The sequence below is a fragment of the Acomys minous genome, assembly GCF_964271855.1.
Source record: "Acomys minous genome assembly, chromosome: 15".
NCBI classification, from domain to species: Eukaryota; Metazoa; Chordata; class Mammalia; order Rodentia; family Muridae; genus Acomys; species Acomys minous.
In genome coordinates, this window is record NC_140497.1 from 93,453,846 (window position 1) to 93,478,026 (window position 24,181).

The window sequence follows — 24,181 nt, forward strand, 5'->3', positions numbered from 1 at the left end:
ACACAGAGAAACCCCCCCCCCCCCAAAGATGCACTGTTTGGGGCTGAAGCTCTGTGTTTAACCCACACACAGCACCACCTACAAACTCTGGTGTCATGCCTTGTAATTCCAGCACTCTGGAGTTCGAGGCAGGAGGAACAAAAGCTCAAGACCTACCTGAGTATGTGGTAAATCTGAGACTAGCATTGGGGTAAGGTGTGGGGGGCACTGTTTCTTTTGGTTATTTTTGAGTCTGTGTATGCAGCAAGCTTCAAACCCTTAGATCTGCCTGCCTCTGCCTCCTTAATACTGGGATTGTGAGCCCGGCGTGGTGGTGCACGCCTTTAATCTCAGCACTCGGGAGGCAGAGGCAGGTGGATCACCGTGAGTTCAAGGCCAGCCTGGTCTACAAAGCAAGTCTAGGACAGCTAAGGGTACACAGAGACACCTTGTCTCGAAATATATATATATATGTGTGTGTGTGTGTGTGTATTGGGATTGTGCACAGTACCCAACAATACTGTTGTTTTTTTTTTTTTTAATATACATTTAATACTGCTTCTTTTTTTAGAGGGGATGGAAAACCCAGCATTCACTTGCTAACTTGCTAACTGGCTGAGGCTGGAATTACAAGCATTTATCAGCATGCTTGGCTTGCAATTTTAAATTTAGATTCTATCTCCTGGTCCTAGCCACAGTAGGGCAGAGCTAGTCAGCGGAGAACAGGAAGTAACCGAGGAAGGAATGTGGGAGAAAACAAAGGGATTAGAACACCTGGGAAAGGGGACTCAGGAGTCTACGTGGGGAGGGGTGGGGGTGGGGGGCGCAGACTCCCAAGGCTCTCAACCTTGGTCACAGTCATTCTGTGGGGGCCTTGTGGAAGCTCTGAGGACGGGAAGTAGTCCCCTGCAGGAGTTAACTTGGCAGCAGCCTTCTGGCGAGGCTGGAGGTAGGAGACCGGTTAGGTAAGGCCCAGTGCCCATCACACCTGGCCGTGCGCCCCCCTCCCCTCCCCCCGCCGGGAGGAGTTTGGAGAGTCTGGCTTCCAGGTGGTGCGCTATAGGAATAACCTGCAGAACTGCTTGTTTGCAGTTGAGTTTCTCTTTGGCTTCCTCCTCCAATCTCTTCCCCCTCCCGTCATCCAACGTAAACCACCGCACTCTTTAGTGGGGGTGGGGGAGGGGAAGCACACAGATTGTGTTACTGTTGCAAACTTCACCGGAGCATAGCATAGGCAGGTAGAAAGTATCCTTTCCTTATTTCTGGGCGCAGATTGACTTGTAAGGAGAAAGCCAGCGTCTAAGGGACACCCTGGCTTTTCTTTGGGCCCTTTGTTTTAGCGGGCTGATCCTTTTCCTCATCTGAGCATTTGCCAAATTGCTATTGAACATCTGCTGTGCCAGGAGGAGCATTTAAAAGATAAAACGTTATGTGGTTTATTTTACATATGTGTAATAATATAAGTGTGTGTGTGTGTGTGTGTGTGTGTGTGTGTGTGTGTGTGTGTGTATATATATTTAATTTTTTTAAAAAAGGATAAAACATGATCCTCAAGGATCAGGACCATCCCTGAGACAGAAGATGTAACTCACTGCAGTGATAGATTGTCTGAGGCATGGACAGGGCTGGGAGACAGAAGCAATAGCACTGGGAAGCTTGAGGCCTGTGTGGATACCTCTCAAGAAAACAAGTAATCTGTGCCACCTCTGTCTGTCTTTAGCTCAGGCAAACCTCAAACTCCTGGCAGCCCAAAAAATTAAGGGCACATAGAAAGGAGAAGAAAGCCTCACCCAGAGTTTGGCTGACTTCTCTTGATGGATGGTTCTCTCACCTGACAGCTCACTGTGAAAATTGCTTGCATAGAGACAATAATTTTGTTTTGTTTTTAGCAAGACAGGGTTTTTCTGTGGCCCTGGCTGTCCCGGACTGGCTTTGCAGTAGACCAGGCTGACCTCAAACTCAGAGATCTACCTGCCTCTGCCTCCCTAAATGTTGGGATTAAAGACGAGCACCACTACTCCCTGCTAATTTTTTTTTAAAGATATTTCAAATAAGAATGTTAAACAGCAATCAAATACGTATATATGGGCTTTGAGTTTAACTTTACTTTTCCCCTCCCAGTTGCAAGCCTTTAACTTTTCTGAAAATCTTAAACAAAATCTCAGGCATTTACAGTCAAAACTTGTCTGTTGTTTTGTTTTTGAGACAGGGTTTCTCTGTGTAGCCTTGGCGGGCCTCGAACCCACAGCGACCCGCCTGCCTCTGCCTCCTGCGCGCTGGGGTTAACTTTTGTAATCTAGCACTGTAAGGGTGCCTGCCATCCTTGTGACTCAAGGTTTATCTTATCAGCCTGTTGTCCTATCTAGGGTACCTCAGGAACCATCCTACATCTCATTTGCCCGAAGAAGGAAAGGGGAAAAAGGCCACAGAAATGTTGCTGGGCGTGGTGGCACGTGCCTTTAATCCCAGGGAGGCCAAGACAGGCAGATCTCTGTGAGTTCAAGGCTAGCCTGGTCTACAAAGTAAGTCCAGGACAGCCAGGGCTACACAGAGAGACCCTGTCTCAAAAAACTAAAATAACAACAACAACAACAACGAAAAGACACGTTGTAAATTAGGCAAGGCATGGTGCCATATACCCAAACTGGAGAGGCAGGTGGATGGAACTCAGAGAGAGAGAGAGAGAGAGAGAGAGAGTGTGTGTGTACTGGGATTAAATGTTTGTGCCCCAAGCCTGACTGAGCTGGCTGAGTTCCTAGTTAGCTAGAGCCACTTATGAGACCCTGTTTCTAAGTTGTTGTACATACTGAGTTCCTGTACGTAGCCAGAGCCACGTACTGAGACCTTGTCCCAGCAACAACAAAACTATTTCTTTTTTTAAAAGATTTATTTATTTATTATGTATACAGTGTTCTGTCTGCATGTAATGACTGCACACCAGAAGAGGCTACCAGATCTCATTATAGATGGTTGTGAGCCACCGTGTGGTTGCTGGGAGTTGAACTCATGAGCTTTGGAAGAACAGCGAGTGCCCTTAACCTCTGAGCCGTCTCTCCAGCCTCAAAACTATTTTTCAATAAACAACTTTGAACTAGGCATTAGTGGCACACACCTTTAATTACAGCACTCAGAGGCAGAGGCCAAAGGATTTCCAAGTTTGAGGCCAGCCTGGTCTACAGAGCAAGTTCCAGGATAGCCAAGGCTACACACAGGGTTAGGGTTAGCATGAAAAAAATTAAAGCAAAACAGCTGGTCGCAGTGGTGCGTGGCTGTAATCTCAGTATGCAGGGAGGCAGAAGCAGAAGCAGGTGGTTCGCTGTGAGTTTGAGGCCTGTCTTTAAAAAAAAGAAAGAGGGGGCTGGAGAGATGGCTCAGTGTTTAAGAGCACTGCTTGCTCTTCCAGAGGTCCTGAGTTCGATTTCCGGCAACCACATGGTGGCTCACAACCATCTGTAATGTGATCTGATCCCTCTTCTGAGATAAAGTGCTTATATACAATAAATAAATAATTAAAAGAAAGAAAGAAAGAAGAAAAACCCAAACCAAGAAGCCACAACACAACAACAAAGATTCATCTTGAAATGCTTTTTCTTTTTAAATTTTAACATTTTATGTGTGTAGGTATTTTGCCTTCATGTATGTAAGTATACTGTGTGCATGCTCGGTGCATACAAAAGGCCAGAAGAGGGCCTCAGATCCTTTAGAACTGGAGTCACTAGTGAGTGTAGGTTGCCAAGTGCATGCTGGGAATTGAGCAAGGCTCCCTGAGGAGCAGCCACTCTTAACCTAGGCCATGTCCCCAGCCCCCAGCTCCCTTTATGACGAAGTGGTAGCATGAAGAGCCCGACGCAGGTGCTTATTCATACCTTCCATGATCTAGGGTTAGGTGTTATAATAAAGCAGACACATGGCCTTCCTGCTCCCCTGACATCCCTACTCTAGTGGGAGGGACAGACACTGAGACTCTGAAATTGACCTATGGCGGGATTGAGGCTTCATTCAGCTCAGTGGTAAGGTGAGTTTGCCCGTAACTTCACAGATCAAAACCAACCAGAGTCGGTTGGAAGGCTAGAAAAGCCAGGATAACATCAGAAAAGCATCATGGGTAATTACCACAGGGTGAGTGGGAGCTCTGTGCTGTGTGACAGGGAAAGGGTCAACAATGGGGAAAACAAACAAACAAACAATGTGGCTTTTTTAGCTGTCGGTGAGAAGAGAGGGTTTGCTGTCAAGAGTTAGAGGGTCTTTACATTCTGAAGAATGGCTTTTGTAGTGTATTCCCAGAGCCCGAGAGGTCCTGTGTTACCCTCAGCGCAAAAGCAGCCAGAGCCACGGCTTGGCTGGCCCGACTTGCTCTTTTGATGGGTGGACGAGGCTGAGGTTTTGTTTCGTTTTCTTTTCCCAGTCTTTTCCCTGGGCTTTATTTTTCTCGCTTGTAACCCTGGCATAGTGAGAACACCCTTGTCAAATCAACTGCTCCGACACTCTCGGAACAGCGTCTGGCACTCAGCAAGTTCTCACGACATACAGTGGGCCTGTGTCTCGCCTTGCACTGAGAGGAGCCAGGACCTCCTGCGCTGACTGCCGTGGTAGGTGTGAGGGCGCCTCTGGCCTTCTCACCGTTTTAGAGGGGCTGTAGGCATGGGTTAGGGTGCTGAGGGCTGGAACGGAGCGTCTGTGTGCTGTTCACCAGCCTCACCCTTTCCCCTGGCCTCTGGCATAGTTACCTGTTCCTGCGCCTGTGTTCCCACAGCATTCCAGCTCCACGGCTGGCCGTACTTTCCCACTGTATTTTATGGCCTGCGCCTCTCGTTCAACACCAAGCCCCTTGGGGTGTTAAGGGCTGCGTTAGTCATCTTCACATCCCATTGCCAAAAGAATGCCTAGCGCTGGCACATTCTGGGCACTTGATAAATGTTTGTTGAATTCATTTGAAAGGTTTGCCAGGGAGTTGCCCTAACTTATAATTCAGGAGAAAGGTCCTCCTCCTGAGGGAGAAGTCTGGGCCTGTTGCTATGGGAGGGTGTTTTCACTCTTTCATGCAACAGGTATTTATTGAGCGCCTACTGCACATGCGCTGTGGGGGGTATGGAGATGAGTCTAGCGCACTCTGCCCTGGGTTGTGTTGACTCTGATAGTCTTAATTACGGGTGTTCTGGAAGCAGTAAATGCTTGCTGATAGGCGCTGTGAAGTGGTTTCCATGTATTGGAAGTTTTGTTTGGACGTGTAATTACTTTGATCAAAGAACCTCGGGAGTTGTTGTTGTTGTTATTGTTGTTGTTGTGGTTGTTGTTGTTGTTTTCCCCCACCACGTCTCATTTCTCCTGTTTCATTTTTGTATTGTCACAGGGTCTGTGTGGTCAATTGCACAGGGTGACAACCATAATTAGGCTTGTCTGCTGGGTTGTTGTTGTTGTTTTGTTGTTGTTGTGTTTTTTTTATTTCAAGACAGGGTTTCTCTGTGTATCCTTGGATGTCCTGGACTCGCTTTGTAGACCAGGCTGGCCTCGAACTCACAGATCTGCCTGCCTCTGCCTCCCCAGTGCTGGGATAAAAGGCGTGCGCCACCACTGCCCACTGCCTGGCTTCGTCTGCTGGATTTTAATCCTGAGTAATTATGACTCCATCTGTGTGAGGTGTAGGGCTATGCCCTTTGCTTTAGCTAAAATAGTTTCATGGGTTCTAGTAAAATTTTTTTTGGGGGGGATATACTTCATATTCAGTGTTGAGTATGACATTTGATTAGAAGCTCTATCCCAGCTGCATTTTAAATCTTTTGCCTGACGAGCCTCTGCTTTTAATTCGCTGGCACCTACCCACTCCCTCTAACTGGAAAAGGGCAGCTTGTTTTGTTTGACGTAAACTTTTTGCACAGATGAGTTCTAATAACCAGGAAACTTTCCCTCCGTTAGGCAAGGAGTGTTCTCTCTCAAGCTTGCCTCAGGCCCTCTGGACTCTGCTGTCTTCTGACTCCGTGGACTGCAGAGCTCTGGAGTCCTACTCTGTTTCACCTCCTGCCAGTCAGGGTTAGCGCATGGCCAGGCCCTGGTACACGGAAGCCCTCAGTAAATATGCATGGATTAGACGAGCTGATAAGCACGGAATATGTGGGGGGTACGAGTGTTTCTAAGCTACCCGAGTTCCTAAGGAGGATGTTTGATAGCTCCCTGTAAGATTTTTGATTTGGAAACTTATAAAATATTCTACCTGTCAGTTTTTTGTTTTTATTTTTCAAGACAGGGTTTCTCTGTGTAGCCTTCGGCTGTCCTGGACTCGCTTTGTAGACCAGGCTGGCCTCGAACTCACAGCGATCCCCCTGCCTCTGCCTCCCGAGTGCTGGGATTAAAGGCCAAAGGTGCGCACCACCACACCCGGCTTTACCTGTCAGTTTTTAAAGTGTCAACTTAATCTGAAAACACCCAGTCCTGCCTCATAAAAGATGGCGTGGAAGTGTCCCTTATCCACTAGCTGGCAAACACCTGGAGCTTGACACAAATTGTTGCTGAGACGAGAGAGAGAAGTTGTGCAGCCTGTGGGAATGCAGACCAGTGCACAGCTTAGTAACGCTGTGAGACACTCATCTTGTCTTTGTCCTGTTTCTTGGCACCAACTCCTGCAATCTTTGGCATCTTCAGAGTGGTAAATGCCTTATCCCGGTACTGATGTGTTGACAGATGGGGCCTGGTCACTCATGGCCAACAGTTGATTAAATGCCCCACCCCCAAGCAAATCTCAGAGAACCTGGATTATAAGGAAGCTTGAGACCTATTAACTCAGTAATAAAAGGATCCTGAGCCGTTGTCACATTTGCTAAAACTAACTGGACAGCTTATGCTATGAATGGAAATTTATTAAGTCATAGTTTATAATTTAATTAGTCAATAATACAGCGGTTTTGGATGAGGTGGTAGTACTTTGCTTATATTATTTCAAAAGTCTCCATCTTTTTCTACTTAACCCTGGAAAATGATAGTTCTTTGGATCCCTCCAATGAAATAAGGAAGAGGGCTCGGTGCCCGCTAATTCCTTCTGGCCTGTCCAGCACTTATCTATTTGGTACAACTGTTGGACATTGGCACTACATCCCTGGCTCTCTGCAGCTGTGCACCCACAGGTGCCTGGGGGTGTTGTCTTGGTGCGGTGGTTCTCAGCTTTCCTAATGCTGCCACCTAATGTGATCTCCAACTATAAAATTGTTTTTGTTGGTATTTCATAACTGCAGTTTTGCTACTATTATGAATCTTAGTGTAAATATCTGTGTGTTCTGTTCTTAGGTGACCCCTGGCAAAGGGTCATTTGACTCAAAGGGTTTGTGACCCATAGGTCACACCTGACCCGTGTGAACGGCACAAGTCTGTAATCCCAGTACCAAGGGAGGCAGAGACAGGTAGATCTCTGTGAATCCTGGTGTACAAAGCAAGTTCAAGACAGCCAAGGCTACACAGAGAAACCCTGTTTCAGAAACAAAACCAAAACCAAAACAAAACAGAAACTGCTGGTTTCCTTAACTATATCTTTGATGTGATTTTTAGTCACCATAGTCCCTGAAACATCTGGTAAAGAAAATAGCATAGGGTGCTAATTCACTTTAAATAGCTTTTAAATGCTTATCTCTAGTCCTTGGGAAATAATAGGTATTTCTATTCTAGGCACTGAATTTCTTTTTCTTTCTTTTATTTTTTTTTCTTTTCTTTCTTTCTTTTTTTTCTTTCTTTCTTTCTTTCTTTCTTTCTTTTTTTTTTTTTTTTTTTTTTTTGAGACAGGGTCCCTCTGTGTAGCCTTAACTGTCCTGGACTTGTTTTGTAGACTAGGTTGGCCTCAAACTCACAGTGATCCTCCTGCCTCTGCCTCCCAAGTGCTGGGATTAAAGGCATGCGCCACCACCGCTCAGCTCTGACTTTCTTTTAAGCCCCAAATATTTCTAGAGAAAGCAAACCGAATTAAAAGTAACTTCATTTTGGTCTTGTGTTCTAAACCCTTGCCAGATAGCAGAGTATAATCTTTTTTTCTAAAGATCTGGGACTATTTCCTCAAAGTAACAGGGTGTGTGTGTGTGTGTGTGTGTGTGTGTGTGTGTGTGTCTGTCTGTCTGTCTGTCTGTCTGTCTGTCCGTGTTTAGTTTTTCAGTTGTATCCCAGGCTGGCGTCAAACAGACCAGCTTTTCTTTTCATAGTGCTTGGATTTGCATAGGCACCACCTTGCTCAGCTAATAATAACATTCTTTCTTTCTTTTTTTTGGTAACTTTTTAGGTAGGGCTTGTGTGTAAGAGTGTGTAAGATCTGTTCTCTCTACCACATGGATTTCTGCACTCTAACTCAGGTTGTCACCTTCGCCAGGTGAGTTGGCCCACAGATAGCTTCCTAAGAGAGGTTGTGGTGGGACAGCTCGGCTCTGAGGCTGGACCCTGGTGTCAGGACCTTATCTCTGTCCCACCCTTTACCAGATGATGACTCAGAGAAAGTTGGTCACTTCATCAGGCTCCTTTCCCTTATCTGTGCGCAGCAAGGGTGGCCAGCCACACGGAGTGGCTGAAGGCTTGCGGTAGGAACTCATTAGCAATGGTAATGCACTCGCAACAGGAGGCTGCTCAGTAAGTTTACATTTCTCGTACATTGTTCCCAGCAGCTCACTTGCTGTTGCTTTGGAGGAAATGGACCTTTAGGTGCATTATTAGGTGCCAGCCCTTTAAGTCAGGCATTTCTAGCACGAGGGCATTAACAAGCTTGTTGTCAACAACCTTGTCAAGAAGCTTTAAGTTCACTTTGGCCAAGTTCTAGTAAGGTCAGCCAGGCCCTCCACTGTGAGAACCCCTCCATTGCTAAAGCTTCTGCCATACACCCCCCCCCCCTCCCGTTTCTGTTTTGTGTGCTGGGGAAGTACTTCAGGCATGCAGACTACTCAGACCCTGCTAAGCCTCCCACCCCAGCCCTGGGGATTTGCTTAAATAGAGCTTTGAACGCAGAGACTTTGAAATAATAATAATAATAATAATAATAATAATAATAATAATAATAATAATAATAATAGCAACAATTTCATAAGCTCAATAAAATCTACATTTTAAAAAGATGTTATTAAATTATTTTTATGTGTTTGTGTGCGCCTGTATGTAAGGTGCCAGAGAGGCCAGAATAAGGTGTTATATCCCCTGGGGCTAGTCACAGGTGCTCGCTGGCCACTGTGGGATTAGAACTCAGGTCCTCTGCAAGAGCAAAAGCATCCTCAGCCTCATGAAAACCTTTTATTGGTCATTATTAGCTTTCTGCTCCCTGTACTCACTCCATTTTCAAGGCATTTGGAATTTAGCTAGAAGGTGGGGCTCCCTACAAGTCTTCCCAGGACTTGGGAGGTAGAAACCTTCAAGGCTTCCTTGTCGCATGCAGAGTTGGAGGCTAGCCTGGGCTACATGATACTGCTCCACCAGCCCCCCACCTACCTCCCCACCCCACCCTATTTAGAAAATGGAGCCAGAGCCGCTCTTTCAAATGCTTAGGTGACGGATACTCCTCTGCACCCCCATCTTCTAGCCCAGGATTTTAAAAAGAACACTTTCTATAGTCTTGCATAGACTTTAAAGATAATAGGGGTTTAATAAATACTGATTTTTTAAAATTTAGTTTTAATCTTCCTATGTCTGTGGTTTAGGTAAAGAGCACTAGACAAAAGAGAACTCCCCGGACGTTAGAAGACAGAACGCCAGATTCATTCCCCAAAACTAGAGTTCGAATTGCTTGGTTTCAAACATTTACTGCAAATAAAACCAGCACTTTTAGGAGTGGCTAGGCACGTGAGTGTGCCAGTAGTCAGTGGAGCCTCCTTTGTGTGTGGGAGGCCAGATCTCAGCATATGTCAGAAGCGATGAAGTGCTATGGATTGTGTGTGTTTCCCCTCTCCCAAGGCAAAAACATTCCCGAGAGACTTGGAAATATTTCCTAGCTTTCAATTCTTAAATCCCCGTCGCCCCGCCTTGTTTTCCTCTGTCTTCAGGGCAGTTTTGAGCTGGGACAAAAGCTAAGAAATAGAAGACTGTCTTAGCTTGACTGGCATGATTACTCTCTCTCTCTCTCTGTCTCTTTCTCCTGGTTTAGCTCAAGGTGACCTTCAACTCTCTCTTCCCCTGCCTCAGCCTCCTGAGTGTTTCACTGTCACTTACCTTTGCGTGTTTACATGTGTTTTAAGACATGGTACTTCTCAGATTTCAAAGGCCATGTGAGTTGTCTGGGAGTTTTGTGAAAATGCATGCTCTGATCCTGCAGACTTAAGAGGGCATCTCACACTACCTGTGAAAGCAGCAGCCAGTGTTCAGAGATGCTCAGGGAGTGGTGGCTCGCTTTTAGCGTCCAGGCCGCAGAATGGGGATTCTCAAGCTTAACGGTAGGACATTTAAAAATGTCCTGAGGGCATTTTAAAAACTACTGAGTCATAGCTCCCACCCGCAGACAGTAATTGACCTGGGTGTGGCTGCCAAGCTGCTGGGTGGCTGGAGCACACCAGCTCCTGTGAGGTGGCTCTCACCTGCGGCAGCTGTGAACCACTGCACTGTCAGGGAACACTGCGCCTCAGACTGAGGTGTGAAGGCTAGGAAAGGCGGCTCAGTGGTAAGAGCACACACTGCCTCTAGAAGAGGACCCCAGTTTTGTTCCCAGGACCTGTTAGTCAGTTCACAACCATGTGTCACTTCAGCTTCTGCTTTTGCTTCTGGGAATCCATTACTTTTATTCTTTGTCCTCCAAGAGCACTGAATTTACAGGTACACACTTGAGCGTGCACACACACATAATTTACATTAAAGAACAAACAGACCTCAAAGTGATACTATGTCTTTTTTTCCTTTTTTCTTTTTTTTTTTTTCCTTATATATTTTTTGAGGCATGGTTCTCTGTGTGTAGTCTTGCCTGTCCTGGACTCACTTTGTAGACCAGGCTGGCCTCGAACTTACAGAGATCCACTTGCCTCTGCCTCCACGAGTATTGGGAGTAAAGGCATGCGCCACCATGCCTGGCTAAATAATGGCTGTGTCTGATTTTATTTTTAATTTTTATTTGTATTTGTTTTTTATTTTTTATTTATGTTTTGGTTTCTCAAGATAGGGTCTCTCTGTGTAGCTTTGGCTGTCCCGGACTCACTGTGTAGACCAGGCTGGCCTCGAACTCACCATTGAGCCAGCAGCCTCTGCCTCCCGAGTGCTGGGATTATAGGCGTGCGCCACCACACTCCTCGAAGGTATTTCTTTACTAAGCATCCCCTTATATTTAAACAGTATGTGTTTTTTCTTTTTAAAAATTTATTTATTTTACATATATGACTGCCCTATCTGCATATAAGCCTGCGTGCGTGCAGAAGATGGCATCAGATCCCGGTATAGATGGTTGTGAGCCACCATGTGGTTCCTGGGAATTGAACTCAGGACCTCTGGAAGAGCAAACAGTGCTTCTAACCACTGTGCCATCTCTCCAGCCCCAGTATGTCTCTTCTTGCTTTTCACTAACCTCCATGATATTGCCAGTCACAATTGCCCGTCAGCGTGGCCGTGAACCAGCTCCACATCACAGTTCTTCCCAGCTTTCCATGGGCAGGTCAGGGTTTCCGTGGCTCCTGTTCACCACATAGTATCATTTGTTTTTCCACTCTAGGGAGCTGACTTTCCCCTTATCCTGGCCTGAGCTGCTGATAGTGGGGGCCGGGAGCTTGTATGGTGGTAGTGGGGCCCACACTGTCAAGGAGGGGACTGGACACACCATCAAAAAGAGCTGCAGAGAGAGGTGGCATCTTGAGAGAAACAGAGGACCAAGGGATCATTCTTTCTGGTAATGGGAGTCAGTGGATGGGGAAAAGGTGCTTAAGCTGGGTCAGATTGTGACGGGAGGATGCTGGAGACCCAGGTCAGATTGTGACGGGAGGATGCTGGAGACCCAGGTCTGATTGTGAGGGGAGGATGCTGGAGACCCAGGTCAGATTGTGAAGGGAGGATGCTGGAGACCCAGGTCAGATTGTGAAGGGAGGATGCTGGAGGCCCAGGTCTGATTGTGAAGGGAGGATGCTGGAGACCCAGGTCAGATTGTGAAGGGAGGATGCTGGAGACCCAGGTCTGATTGTGAAGGGAGGATGCTGGAGACCCAGGTCTGATTGTGAAGGGAGGATGCTGGAGACCCAGGTCTGATTGTGAAGGAAGGATGCTGGAGACCCAGGTCAGATTGTGAAGGGAGGATGCTGGAGACCCAGGTCAGATTGTGAAGGGAGGATGCTGGAGACCCAGGTCTGATTGTGAGGGGAGGATGCTGGAGACCCAGGTCTGATTGTGAGGGGAGGATGCTGGAGGCCCAGGTCTGATTGTGAAGGGAGGATGCTGGAGACCCAGGTCAGATTGTGAAGGGAGGATGCTGGAGACCCAGGTCTGATTGTGAAGGGAGGATGCTGGAGACCCAAGTCAGATTGTAAAGGGAGGATGTTAGAGACTCAGTTTGATTGTGAAGGAAGGATGCTGGAGACCCAGGTCTGATTGTGAAGGGAGGATGCTGGAGACCCAGGTCTGATTGTGAAGGAAGGATGCTGGAGACCCAGGTCAGATTGTGAAGGGAGGATGCTGGAGACCCAGGTCAGATTGTGAAGGGAGGATGCTGGAGACCCAGGTCTGATTGTGAGGGGAGGATGCTGGAGACCCAGGTCTGATTGTGAGGGGAGGATGCTGGAGGCCCAGGTCTGATTGTGAAGGGAGGATGCTGGAGACCCAGGTCAGATTGTGAAGGGAGGATGCTGGAGACCCAGGTCTGATTGTGAAGGGAGGATGCTGGAGACCCAAGTCAGATTGTAAAGGGAGGATGTTAGAGACTCAGTTTGATTGTGAAGGAAGGATGCTGGAGACCCAGGTCAGATTGTGAAGGGAGGATGCTGGAGACCCAGGTCAGATTGTGAAGGGAGGATGCTGGAGGCCCAGGTCTGATTGTGAGGGGAGGATGCTGGAGACCCAGGTCAGATTGTGAGGGGAGGATGCTGGAGACCCAGGTCAGATTGTGAGGGGAGGATGCTGGAGACCCAGGTCAGATTGTGAAGGGAGGATGCTGGAGACCCAAGTCAGATTGTGAAGGGAGGATGCTGGAGACCCAGGTCAGATTGTGAAGGGAGGATGCTGGAGACCTAGGTCAGATTGTGAAGGGAGGATGCTGGAGACCCAGGTCTGATTGTGAAGGGAGGATGCTGGAGACCCAAGTCAGATTGTAAAGGGAGGATGTTAGAGACTCAGTTTGATTGTGAAGGAAGGATGCTGGAGACCCAGGTCAGATTGTGAAGGGAGGATGTTAGAGACTCAGTTTGATTGTGAAGGAAGGATGCTGGAGACCCAGGTCAGATTAGAAGGAACTGGAGATCCAGTAAGAAGTTGAACACACACCGTGCCTGAGACAGCAGGGAATGCTGCCTAAGGTTGAGGTTAAGAGAGTAATGTTTGTGTAAAACTTGCTCTCCCTGAGTGAGGAGACAGTGTTGGCCAGAAAAGAACTGTCATTAGCCTTGAAACTTAGGCACACACTGAGTTGGGCCTGAGAGGCGGCATGTCAAGGTGGAACAAGGAAAATCTCAAAGAGGAATCTCAATCCGCTTGCAATCCATACATTTTATTACTTAGTTACGTATTTACCTGTATTTTCTTTCTGAAGGTGGGTGCAGGGTGTGTGGGTGCCTGTGGCGTCCAGAGGATGACGTCAGGGTGGTCTTCTCAAGCATATCTCTACCTCCTCCCCCACCCCCAAACCCCCCATCTGGTGGTGGTGGCCATTAATCCCAGCACCCAGGCAGGTAGATTGCTTGTGAATTCTAGGCCAGCTTGGTCTACAGAGTGAGTTCCAGGACAGCTGAGGCTACACAGCAAATCCTGCTCAAAAAGACTTTTAAGAATATAAAAAATAAATGAATTGGGTGAGGTGGTGCATGCCTGTAATCCCAACACTCAGGGAGGCAGAGGCAGGTCGATCATTGTGAGTTTGAGGCCAGCCTGGTCTACAAAGAGAGTCCAAGACAGCCAAGGCTGTCTTGAAAAAAACAAAACACTCCCCCACTCCCCCAAAAAAGTCGAAACTGAATGGTTGTGAGCCGGCACTACATGTTCTACGTGGCTGCAAACTGTTCCTTCCTTGGCTTGGAGGGGGTTTTCAGACCGGCCCCTAGTTTCTTTGACTTTTTTGTTTCAACTACATTTCTGTGGACTTTTATGACATGGGTCTATTTTTTTCTTTTTCTTTTCTTTTCTTTCTTTCTTTTTTCTTTTCTTTTTTTTTCTTTTTTTTTTTTTGGTGTGTGTGTGTGTGTCAATTCTTCTGACTTTACAATCCTTTCTGCCCACAGATACAGGATTCAGAATCAGACGGTGAATAAGGGAGTAGATGGACGAGTAAAAGTTTTCAATTTTATACTAACTGTTACTACTGTTAAGATTGCCACAGTGCTCTTCTTCCCTTTCCTGTCTTTCCCCTCGGGAGTTGGTGCCAGTGCCTTTATTCTCCGAGCTGTCTCCCAGAAGGATTTGTAGAAAGATCCCAGGTAGTAATTACCTACTGCTAATGCTGAGGTGTCTTCTCTGACATGGAAAGTCTTTCAGCTGTGAGTAGCCAGCGACTACACTGAGTGTCGCCCAGCCTTTCTCAGGGTGGGCTTTTAGGCACAGTAACTGCGTCCTGGGTTGACATCCTTCAGTTTACAAGGACAGCTGGGCAAAAGCAGAACTGCAGAGGCCCTCAGAAGCAAAGTTAGTAGGTTTAGAGACTTCCCCAGAACCAGAATCTGGGTGGATTAGTCTCTGTTTTCCTTTCGGCCAGTGGTGCTGTCTGCCTGCCGAGTTTCGCAGCCTGAATGGTGCTGCCATCCTGGAGTCAGCTGTGCTAAGGACCTGGCATACTGTCGCATCGCAGACGTGATGCGGAGCCCTCACCTCTCTCTAAGGACGGACAGACTGATAAGAGACAGGGTAGTTGACACACTCAAGGAAGGGCCGAGGAACTCCCACGACAGGGCAGATGTCATGTTTTGTTGTTAGGGAAAATTAAGGGAAGAAACAAATGAATTCAAAATCTGGACTTTAGTTCACGAGGCTGCGCCAATGTCGGCTTCTGTTGTAAAGGATGGAGACAGAAGACAAATGCGTAGGAAGCTGATGAGCGGTTACTCGGGACCCTTTGTAGCCCTCTCTGATATGTAAGTAATCATAGCGTATTTATTTAGACACAGGTTTCACTATGTGCCCCTGGCTGGCCTTGAACCCTGAAGAAGTCTGCCTCTCCTTGCCTCCAGAGCGCTGCCATTAAAGGTTGAGGCAGGAAGACTGTGAGGTCAGAGTCGATCTAGGCCACACTGGGAGAACTCGTGGGTGGGCCAGGTGGCGGTGGCTCACACCTTATATCCCAGCAGGAGGATCTCTGTGAGGCTAGCCTGGTCGACATTCTAGGACAGCCAGGGCTATGTGTGTGTGTGTGTGTGTGTATATATATATATATATATATATATATATATAGATAGATAGATAGATAGATAGATAGATATAGATATAGATATAGATATAGATATAGACAAAACAAAACCAAAAAACCAAACACACCCATAAATAAATAAGCAATTAAAAAATAAAACCACTTGTATGTTGTTGATGGTATGGGGAAGTGAAACTCTGAGCTGAGAATTAGTTCTTTAGGGTCTCAGTGTGGAAGTGCAGAGATGTTGGGGGGGCGGGGGTCTCTCTGGCAAAAGGCACAACTGAAAAATGGGTGATTTTTGTTTGAGTTTCTCTTTTAAAATGTTGCAAATTTCATTCTCAAGTTACTCAGTGAAATCAGATTTGCTGTCAGAAGAAGTCTGGGCAGCCGCCCGTCCCTCCTGCCGCATTCTCCTGGATGCCTGGCAGGCCAGGTGCCAGGGCTGTCCTCAGCAGGCATGCGGCCTGGATGTGTTTAATGAGGAGCCAAGCTCGAATACTTGTTGAGTTCCAGGATTGGGACCGTCCCGCCCTCTGGAGAGAACATTTCCTTGGAAGTGGTGCTGTTCCTAATCCTGGGCCAATGCACCGTTTAAGATCGATTTGGGATGGATTAGAGGCTCGCTTTTCTTTATCCACAGGAGAAAGCCACTGGAAATGAGAGTGAGTGGGGAATGCTTGTAACAAAGAAAGCACTTGGGGTTCGGAGGAGAGGGATGGAAATTGGAGACCTGGGAATAGATTTCCCTAGTACCCACAGTGCCTTCACACTTGTTGAGACTCCCCGAGTGACCCCAGTTTGCAGATGAGGTGCCTGGGCAGGAGCAAAGGCTTCTTCCTGGTGGCTCAGCCCTGCAGCGAAGGCATCTTTAACCCCTCCTCCTGCCTCCCCTCCCCCTCCTCAAGTCTGATTTGGCTTTATTTTTTAGTACATGGAACACTTCTTTTGTCAAAAAGATTTTGACCACATCTTCAACTATAACACACTGAGATGAGGTGGCCGTTCTTGTGACTTTTAGGCCATTTTAGTCTCTAACAGTCACATGACCATTGTATATATGTATACACCGAGATATTTTAGAGTTATGAATAAGGCAACCTGCTTTAAAATTTTATATACATACATACATATACACACTATACACACACATATATACATATGTATGCATATATATACATGTATGTATGTATAAAATATTATGCTGGGTGTGGTGGTGCAAGCCTGTATCCAGGTACTATGGATACAGAGGCTTGATGCAATTCTAGGCCATTGTGGTGTCTATATAGCAAGTACTTTGGAATGTTTTATTTTTATTTTATATTTATGTTTTTTCAAGACAGCCCGGTGTAGACTTTCTCTTAATGATAGAAAGCTACTTTGGGACAACACAGTACAAATCACCCACACAACAAAAGAACTACTTTCCATTTCTACGTTTCCTGAGTTCATTACTCCCACAGGAGCCCAGGGTGCTCAAGTTAGCAAAGAGGGCAGATTTTACAAGGTGTGTGGGGCAATCATTGTACCTCCTGAATGCCAGGAGGACCTTTTCATTAGCTCTTTAAATTAATGAGCTTTAAAAATACCTCTCGCGTGCATGTAATGCAAACAACACACAGTACATACATGTAATCCATCTTCAAGCCCAGGGCTTGTGCATGTCAGGCCAGCTAGATAGCTTAAATACAATCACCAACTCAACTGAATTTGTCCAAAAATGAACAAAAGATAAGCCACCAATCATGGAGACAGGAGAGTCAGCAGCAGTTTAAAGCCGTACTGGGCAGCACAGCCAGTTGGAGGGACCCTAGGCTACAAGAGATCCTGTGCAGAAAAAGCCAGAAGAGAGAGCAGCAAGAGGGAAGAGAACAGAGGAGAGAGGTAAGGGGTGGGAAGGATGGAAAAGGAGAGAGAATGAGAGGAAAGTCAGAGCCATCACTGCACTGTGTATTTGATAAAGCACACAAATAGATTTTTAGGTGCATATTTAAAGCATTCCAGACCAGGGCGTGGTGGTGCATGCCTTTAATCCCAGCACTAGGGAGGCAGAGGCAGGAAGATTGATGTGAGTTCAAGGCCAACCTGGTCTACAAAGTTAAGTCCAGGACAGTCAAGGCTGCACAGAGAAACCCTGTCTCCAAAAAAAGAAAACAAACCTAAAATCACCACTGTATGGGACTAATTCTAAACAAGCCTCACTAAGCTTTGCGAGCGCAGAATTCTTTGTCTTTTGTGATGAAGGAGTTTGTACCTCCACGAGGCTCGCTCTGGTAGTCATCTTGGAAGCCCGAGGATGGAGGCCACGTCCAGCTGGCCTGAATGGAGCACAACTTTAGCTCCAGCCCTCGGAGGCAGAGGCAGGTGGATCACTTTGAGGCCAGCCTGGTTTATTTTACACGGCAAGTTCCTAGCCAGCCAAAATGACATACAAGACTCTGTCCTAATCAATAATTGATTCACTTAAAAGTTAAAATGTAGAGATGCCTTATTATCCAATAGACTTTCTCTTTTTTATTTTTTATTTTCTTGGTTTTTCGAGACAAGGTTTCTCTGTGTGGCCTTGACTGTCCTGGACTCGCTTTGTAGACCAGGCTGGCCTCGAACTCACAGCGATCTGCCTGCTTCTGCCTCCCGAGTGCTGGTATTAAAGGCATGCGCCACCATCGCCCGGATACAGTGGTGATTTTAAACACTAGGCAGTAACAATGTTGAAATGGCCTTTTCAGTCACAGCCTCACAGGCTGTCTCCTCCTGCTCCTCCTTCTAGTATGCTTGCTTTAGGACCACTAGAGACATCCCCCTCCACCTCAGATCAGCTGACTTCCATTACAAACCACTCAGATCCGAGAGACCATCAGGTCGGCTTCATCCTATCCCAGCTCTATGGGCAGATTCATGCTGTGTGTGTTTTCATGGTCACATATTTAATTGTGTCAACAACTATCAGTTGAGAGCGTGCGTGCAGTTGCTCTTTTTTTTTCTTTCTTTCTTTACTTGTGATGTGGAGATCAAACACAGAGTCTTGGCATAGTTAGACAAGCTCTGCCAAGGCGCGCAGCCATCCCGAAAAGAAATGTAAAAAACCTGTTTTAGTCAGTCTCACAGATCTCCACCGTGTGACCTAGCTGGCCTGGTACTCGGGAAATCTGCCAGGCCAGCCTTTGCCTCCTGACTGCTGCTGGCTTGCAAGTATATCCTACTGTGTCCAACTTATATTTGTCCCCCACAGTTTTCTTTTAGAACAACTCTGCAAGATAAAAACTAGGAGTAACTCCATGCAGAAGGGAAGGTGTTTAAATGCTAGTTTCCCCCAGATAGACCTTTCTTCTAGGTTTAATACTAATGACATTTATAGTCCATCCCAAAAGGAGATTTCATTTTGTTTGTTTGTTTGCTTGTTTGCTTTTTAAGATAGGGTTTCTCTGTGTGACAGCCCTGACTGTCCTGGACTCACTTTGCAGACCAGGCTGGCCTTAAACTCACAGAGATCTACCTGCCTCTGCCTCCCAAGCGCTGGGATTAAAGGCGTGTGCCACCACACCCGGCTCCAAAAGGAGATTTTTGAATGAATGATATTTTCTCTAGTTTTATACCTGAGACTATTTTGTTTATAGAATAAGTAATCACAGTTGGTGTATAAGTCCTTTATAAAATGGTTTCAGCGTTTTCATATAACTACTGTGTATTTCTGAAAAGGAGTCAGATTGTATGTCTGTGTGTTGTTTGTTTGTTTGTTTGTTTGCAAAAAACCAGGGTTTCTTTGTGTAGCCTATCATCTTTCACAAACTTTCAAGCGGATTTTTCACCTACTCAGCTATCGTTTCCTAAGTTTTTATTTACTTATTATTATTATTTTTGTATGAATGGTGCTTTGCCTGCCTGTGTGTCTGTATGGCACATGTTGCCCGATGCCAGCAAAGGTCAAAAGAGGCCTTCGGATCCCTTGGGATTGGAGTTCAGAGCTACAGTGTGGATGGTGGAAATCGGACGTGGGTCGTGCGGAAGAGCGGCTGAGCCGTCTCTCCTCCAGCCACTCATGTGCGACTTTGTGCTATCATGTTTTGTCATTTAGAACCCTCTCACTTCCCAGGTGATGCAGGTCTTCGAGTCAGTCATCACTGCCACCGCGGTCCGCCAGTCCCTTTTGAGTATGGGAAACAGTCTCACAGTGGCATTTGTTAAGCTTCCTCATATGCTTGGAAGCTTAAACTTTATCTTTTCGATAAGCACTAGAAGTTGTTTTCCTTGGAGGAAGACTTGCCCAAGTCAGGAGCCTGTGACTTGTTCTTTCAAGGAAACATGGCAGTTCAGGAGGAAAAACAGCTAGTTCAGGTTGTGTGTCACCTTCGCTGCACAACAGTGCTTCGGGTGCACTTTCCACTTTGTCACAAAGACCATGTAAGGGGAGGGGGAGGGGAAGGAGGAGGAGAGAGAGAAAATAAAACAAACCGCACTTAAGAGTCAAGATTTAATGAAAGGACTCATTACTTCATTAAAGGCATTCCTAAAGAACATGAGTTCTCCAAACCACTAACGTGTGTGGTGGTGGTGGTGGAGGGAAAAAGCCCTGGCTGGCCACTGGCCTCGTTTGCCGCCACAGCCCGGATTCCTGCTAAGGCGTCAGTCCTCCCCACCATCAAAGCTAATAAAGGCCAGCTTAGTGAAAGACAAACAAGCATTGTCTAGTACTATTCTGTAAGTGGTTCTGACCCGAGGCGGGAATCCCAAAGTCTAGAAAAACCTTCCAGTGTAGTGTTGGCGAGGGATCTTGCAAGTCTTTAGGAACAGGGCTGTCGGTGACAAGAGCTAGTTCCTATACCTCGGTGAGTCCCCGGCGAACTGGGAGTGAGTGCATCGGGTGAAAAGCGTTTTCGTTTTGTCGTCGGGGACGCTCGTCTCTCTGCCCTTCGTATTCTTAGCCGCTTCCCAGGCAAAGCTTGGCGTCTTTCCTGATGTCTGAGTTGGACGCGACTTTCGATTGTTTCGATTCGTTTACGGAATTCCTGGTTTGCATCATGTGTTTTTGTTTTTGCTTTTTGTGGCGGGGGGGGGGGAGGAGAGGGAAGGGGGGAAGCAATTCTTTTAATTTATTAGGAAACGTCCCTGAATGGTTGTTTTCTGTGTAATCCGCTTGTTGCCCTAAGAGGGAAGTCGTTGTATAAACACTTGTCCCTGAGCGCTGGACTCAAAACTGAAAGCAAAGTTAAAGAAGGGTAGCTTGCGGGTCCCCGAGGTTTCCAATGGCAAGCCCCGCAGTGGCGGCCAGAAGCAGCTAGTGGGGGAATGGGGGGGGGGGGGGAAAGTCCGGCGGCTCCAGCTCCCCGCACCACCCCGCACCAACAGGACCCCGAGGTGCCAGCCCCAGCACCAGAGTCCCAGCAGCGCGAGTTTGCACACGGCCGGGCTGGAAGCTGCGCCAGCCGAGAGCGCTGCCCTTAAAAGGAGGCGGGCCGTACCACCGCAGCGCCCGTGGGGGGGTCCCGGCGAACTCGGGCACCTCGAGGGGAGCCGAGGGCCGTGCACTTCGCTCTCGAAGGGCGGGCGCACTAGGAGCAGAGAGCCGGCGGCGGGCGGCGGGGACGCGCCCCGTGGTCTTCTGCGACCCGACAGTGCCCCGGGGCGGTGGGCAGCGCCGGTCCCCGGGCTCGAGTGAGGTGCGCCTCGCCCGGCGGCCCCCGGTGCCCGGATGTCCGTCAGGCTCGGCGCGAGCCGAGGCTCCAGGGGGCGGAGGCGGCGCTGAGGACGCAGCGGCCAGGAGCGGAGCGTCCGCGGGGCTGGGGCGTCCGCCGGGCAGCGTCACCGACGGCTGTGGTCGATGCTGAGCGCGGCGCGGGCGGAGGGGCCCCCGGGCGGAGGGCGCTGATGGACTCCGGACGCCGGGCTGTGTGAGCCGAGCCATGGCAGCCCACTCCAGGTGAGGCGGGAGCGGGGCGCTTGCGGGACCCGTGAGCGGCCGCGGGGGCTGGAGCTCGGGTGGCACGGGTTGGGGGGGTGTCGGGGCGCCGGGACGGGGACCGCAGGAAGACGCTGGGTCACTGCTATCTCACCCGCGAGTGTCAGGCAGAAAACAGTTTCTGCACCGGGGTGACCGAGGGACCGCCCGGAAAGTTAAGAGTAAAGTTAAAGATCCCGCTCCTGCCCCAAAGAGCTGTTATTTTTCGGGAAGTGAAGTTGGTTTCGCTCGTCTGCCGGAGCCTGGGTTTTCATAGACTCCCCGTTTCATTGCACTCCCCATTGGCTCTCCTCGTTGCCCGATTGCTTGGTGTCTTCAGAAGAAATTTGGAAGTGCACTTAATGGAAAATAGAATTCACCCAGGACAGGGTGGGGGAGAATTTGTCTGGTGAAGTAATGAAGATTTTCCTGCTAGGATGTACCGTTCCACATAAAACGGCACAGCTAGAGTGAATCTGCTGAGCAGGCAGAGGCCGGAACGCGCCCGCTTGGTGAAGGGGAGCGTGGCTAATAACCCGCAGTTGCTGTCAGAGGAGCGCCCTGGACCGCAAGGACCAAGTCCTGCTTTCTCCTCCCCGGTTGGCAAGTTTTGGAAAGAACCTTAAAACTTGACCGTGCGCCGCTCATTGCCCAAGATTCAGGCTCTTGGGTGTCATTGCGTTCCAGTCTTGACAGCGAGCGGTTGGTGGTCAGGGAAAATGGATGAAGCGTAACTTTTAAAAACTTTTTTTTTTTTTTTTTTTTTTTGCGCCAGAAAGTCCAGTGGCTGCATAGGTTCTCTCAATTTTCGAAAAGCTCTTCAATCTAATACTCGACGTAGGCTGGTGATTTTGGAGACGGATCAGGAAGGAGGGCTGAACTAATTTTGGGTCTGAAAATCATCGAGAGCGGTAGATGCGTAAACGTTAGAGGCTGGGTAGATAAGACTTGAATTTTCCTGAGAGATAAAACGCTCTAGGAAGGAAGGTCTCCAAATAGAAAACCCCCTAAGCGCTTCCTACTTTAAAAACAAGTTTAATCCTCTCAACTCGGCTTAATTTCTGCCTTTGTCTTTATTGCGTGTTCTAAGGAAGGGGATCCTAATGGAGCGAAGGAGTAGGGGAACAGAAGCTGCATCTTTAAAAACGTTGGCTAAATGCTAATATTTCTTCAAACGGAATATAGCCCAAACCCCTACAAATCTCCATCCTCCAGCTCCTAGCACCAACAGAAACTGTAGATCTTCATAATGACATTACAGTGACTGCAGGTGTCCCCAGTCTCCCAAGCTTTACCACTTGTTTGAAGTTAAGGAACTGTTTATCTTCTTGGGCTAGTAATGAAAACGTGCAATTCTAACCAGGCAGCTGGAGCCGCCTTTAATTCCACCACTGGGGAGGCAGGGCAGGCGGATCTCTTGAGTTCTAGAAAAGCCTGGTCTACAGGGTGAGTCTGGATCACTATGAATTTGATGCCAGCCCTGGTCTACAAGGTGAGTCCAGAACAGCCAAAATAAATAAATAAATAAAATAAAATAAAACAAAACAACCCATAGGGAACCCAATCTTCTCAAACAAACAAAGAAACAGATGCTATTATGCCATTACTTTGTCAGTGATATAATTTGGTAAATACTCTTCTACATAATTTGTTTCCTTTGTATTCTTACATAATTATGTATTTAAGACATTATCCTGAGATGCCATTACTTATCACACTGCCTCAGGAGCCCGTGGCACAGAACCTGGGATAAGGCCTTCTACAGAATAGTTAACACTGGCGGAGTGTGGGGATCTGAACCTCAGTTCCCTTGTTCCAGGGTCTGAGCCCTTACGCTAGCGTCAGAGGTAAAATGAGATAAACTGGGAACTGTGTGTGCCAGACACATAGGCTGCTGTAATTGGATTCCCTCCTTGGTCACCTAAAGAGATAAGTGCTTTATTGTCTGCTAGTTAAGGAAACTGAGGCCTAGCCAGGGTGTTTCTTGCCCAAGGTCACACTGGTGCATCGTGCGGGGACCCCCAGGGGCTGCGTAGCTGCTACAGTGTTGCATTTCCTGCTTACGGTTCCCTCTGTAGAGCCAGCTGCAGAACCTCGGTGTTCTGCTAAGTTTGCTCGCCTGTGACGTGTTCAATCTAAGTCATCAGTGTGGCTGCTGAGCGCACCCCTGGTCTCTGGTCTCTCTACCTGGCACATGCTCTGGAGCTAGACACAAAACCACAAGGCCATCGGTGTGGTTTTTTTAGCCTGCTCGATGAGAACATACCAGGTTGTAAACACCCTTCAGCTGCACCTGGAGTACTCAGAGCTTGTGAAGACGGCGTGCTGTGTGCTAGAGCAGATAATCTCGGAGATTCAGAGAGAATGTGTGAGAAGGACTCAGCATACTTTTGGATTTCAGGGAACCACCAAACCCAGGCCACATTTTCTGTGAAAAGTACTAATAGAAACTGAGGCGTTCTTTGTGATGCAGAAAGCACTGTCTTGTAGACGGTTTCCTTGTTCTTGTTGACAGTCGGTTTAGATTGTCAGGCTTGTTGTACTTAGAGAGTCACAGGTCACTGTTCAGCCACAGTAGTTAAAAGCGCTTGGTGCTCCTGCAGAGGACCTGTTCTGGCCGAGTTCTGTCCCCAGCACCTCCACGCGGCTCACAGCCATCTGGGACTCTACTTCCAGGAGATCCAGTGACCCTCTGGCCTCCTTGGACATCAGGCAAGCAATTAGCACACACACATACAGGCAAACACACACACAATTAAAAATCTAAGACCCGCCGGGCGTGGTGGCTGGTGTGTCTTTAATCCCAGCAC

General features: G+C 47.7%; 1 protein-coding gene across 5 annotated transcripts in view; it reads left to right on the top strand.

Annotated features, from left to right (window-relative positions):
* AFF1 (ALF transcription elongation factor 1) overlaps nt 1-24,181 on the top strand; it is a 154,449-nt gene that overhangs the window by 38,929 nt on the left and 91,339 nt on the right. Inside the window, exon 1 of one of the 5 annotated variants that reach the window (XM_084758223.1) lies at nt 20,931-21,353. The exons of the other annotated variants lie outside the window; for them this stretch is intronic. Within the exon in view, the coding sequence (XP_084614349.1) occupies nt 21,337-21,353 (17 nt within the window). The 5' untranslated portion in view covers nt 20,931-21,336. Of the gene's footprint in view, nt 1-20,930; nt 21,354-24,181 lie in introns of those variants that run through there. 5 annotated transcript variants of the gene reach the window in all.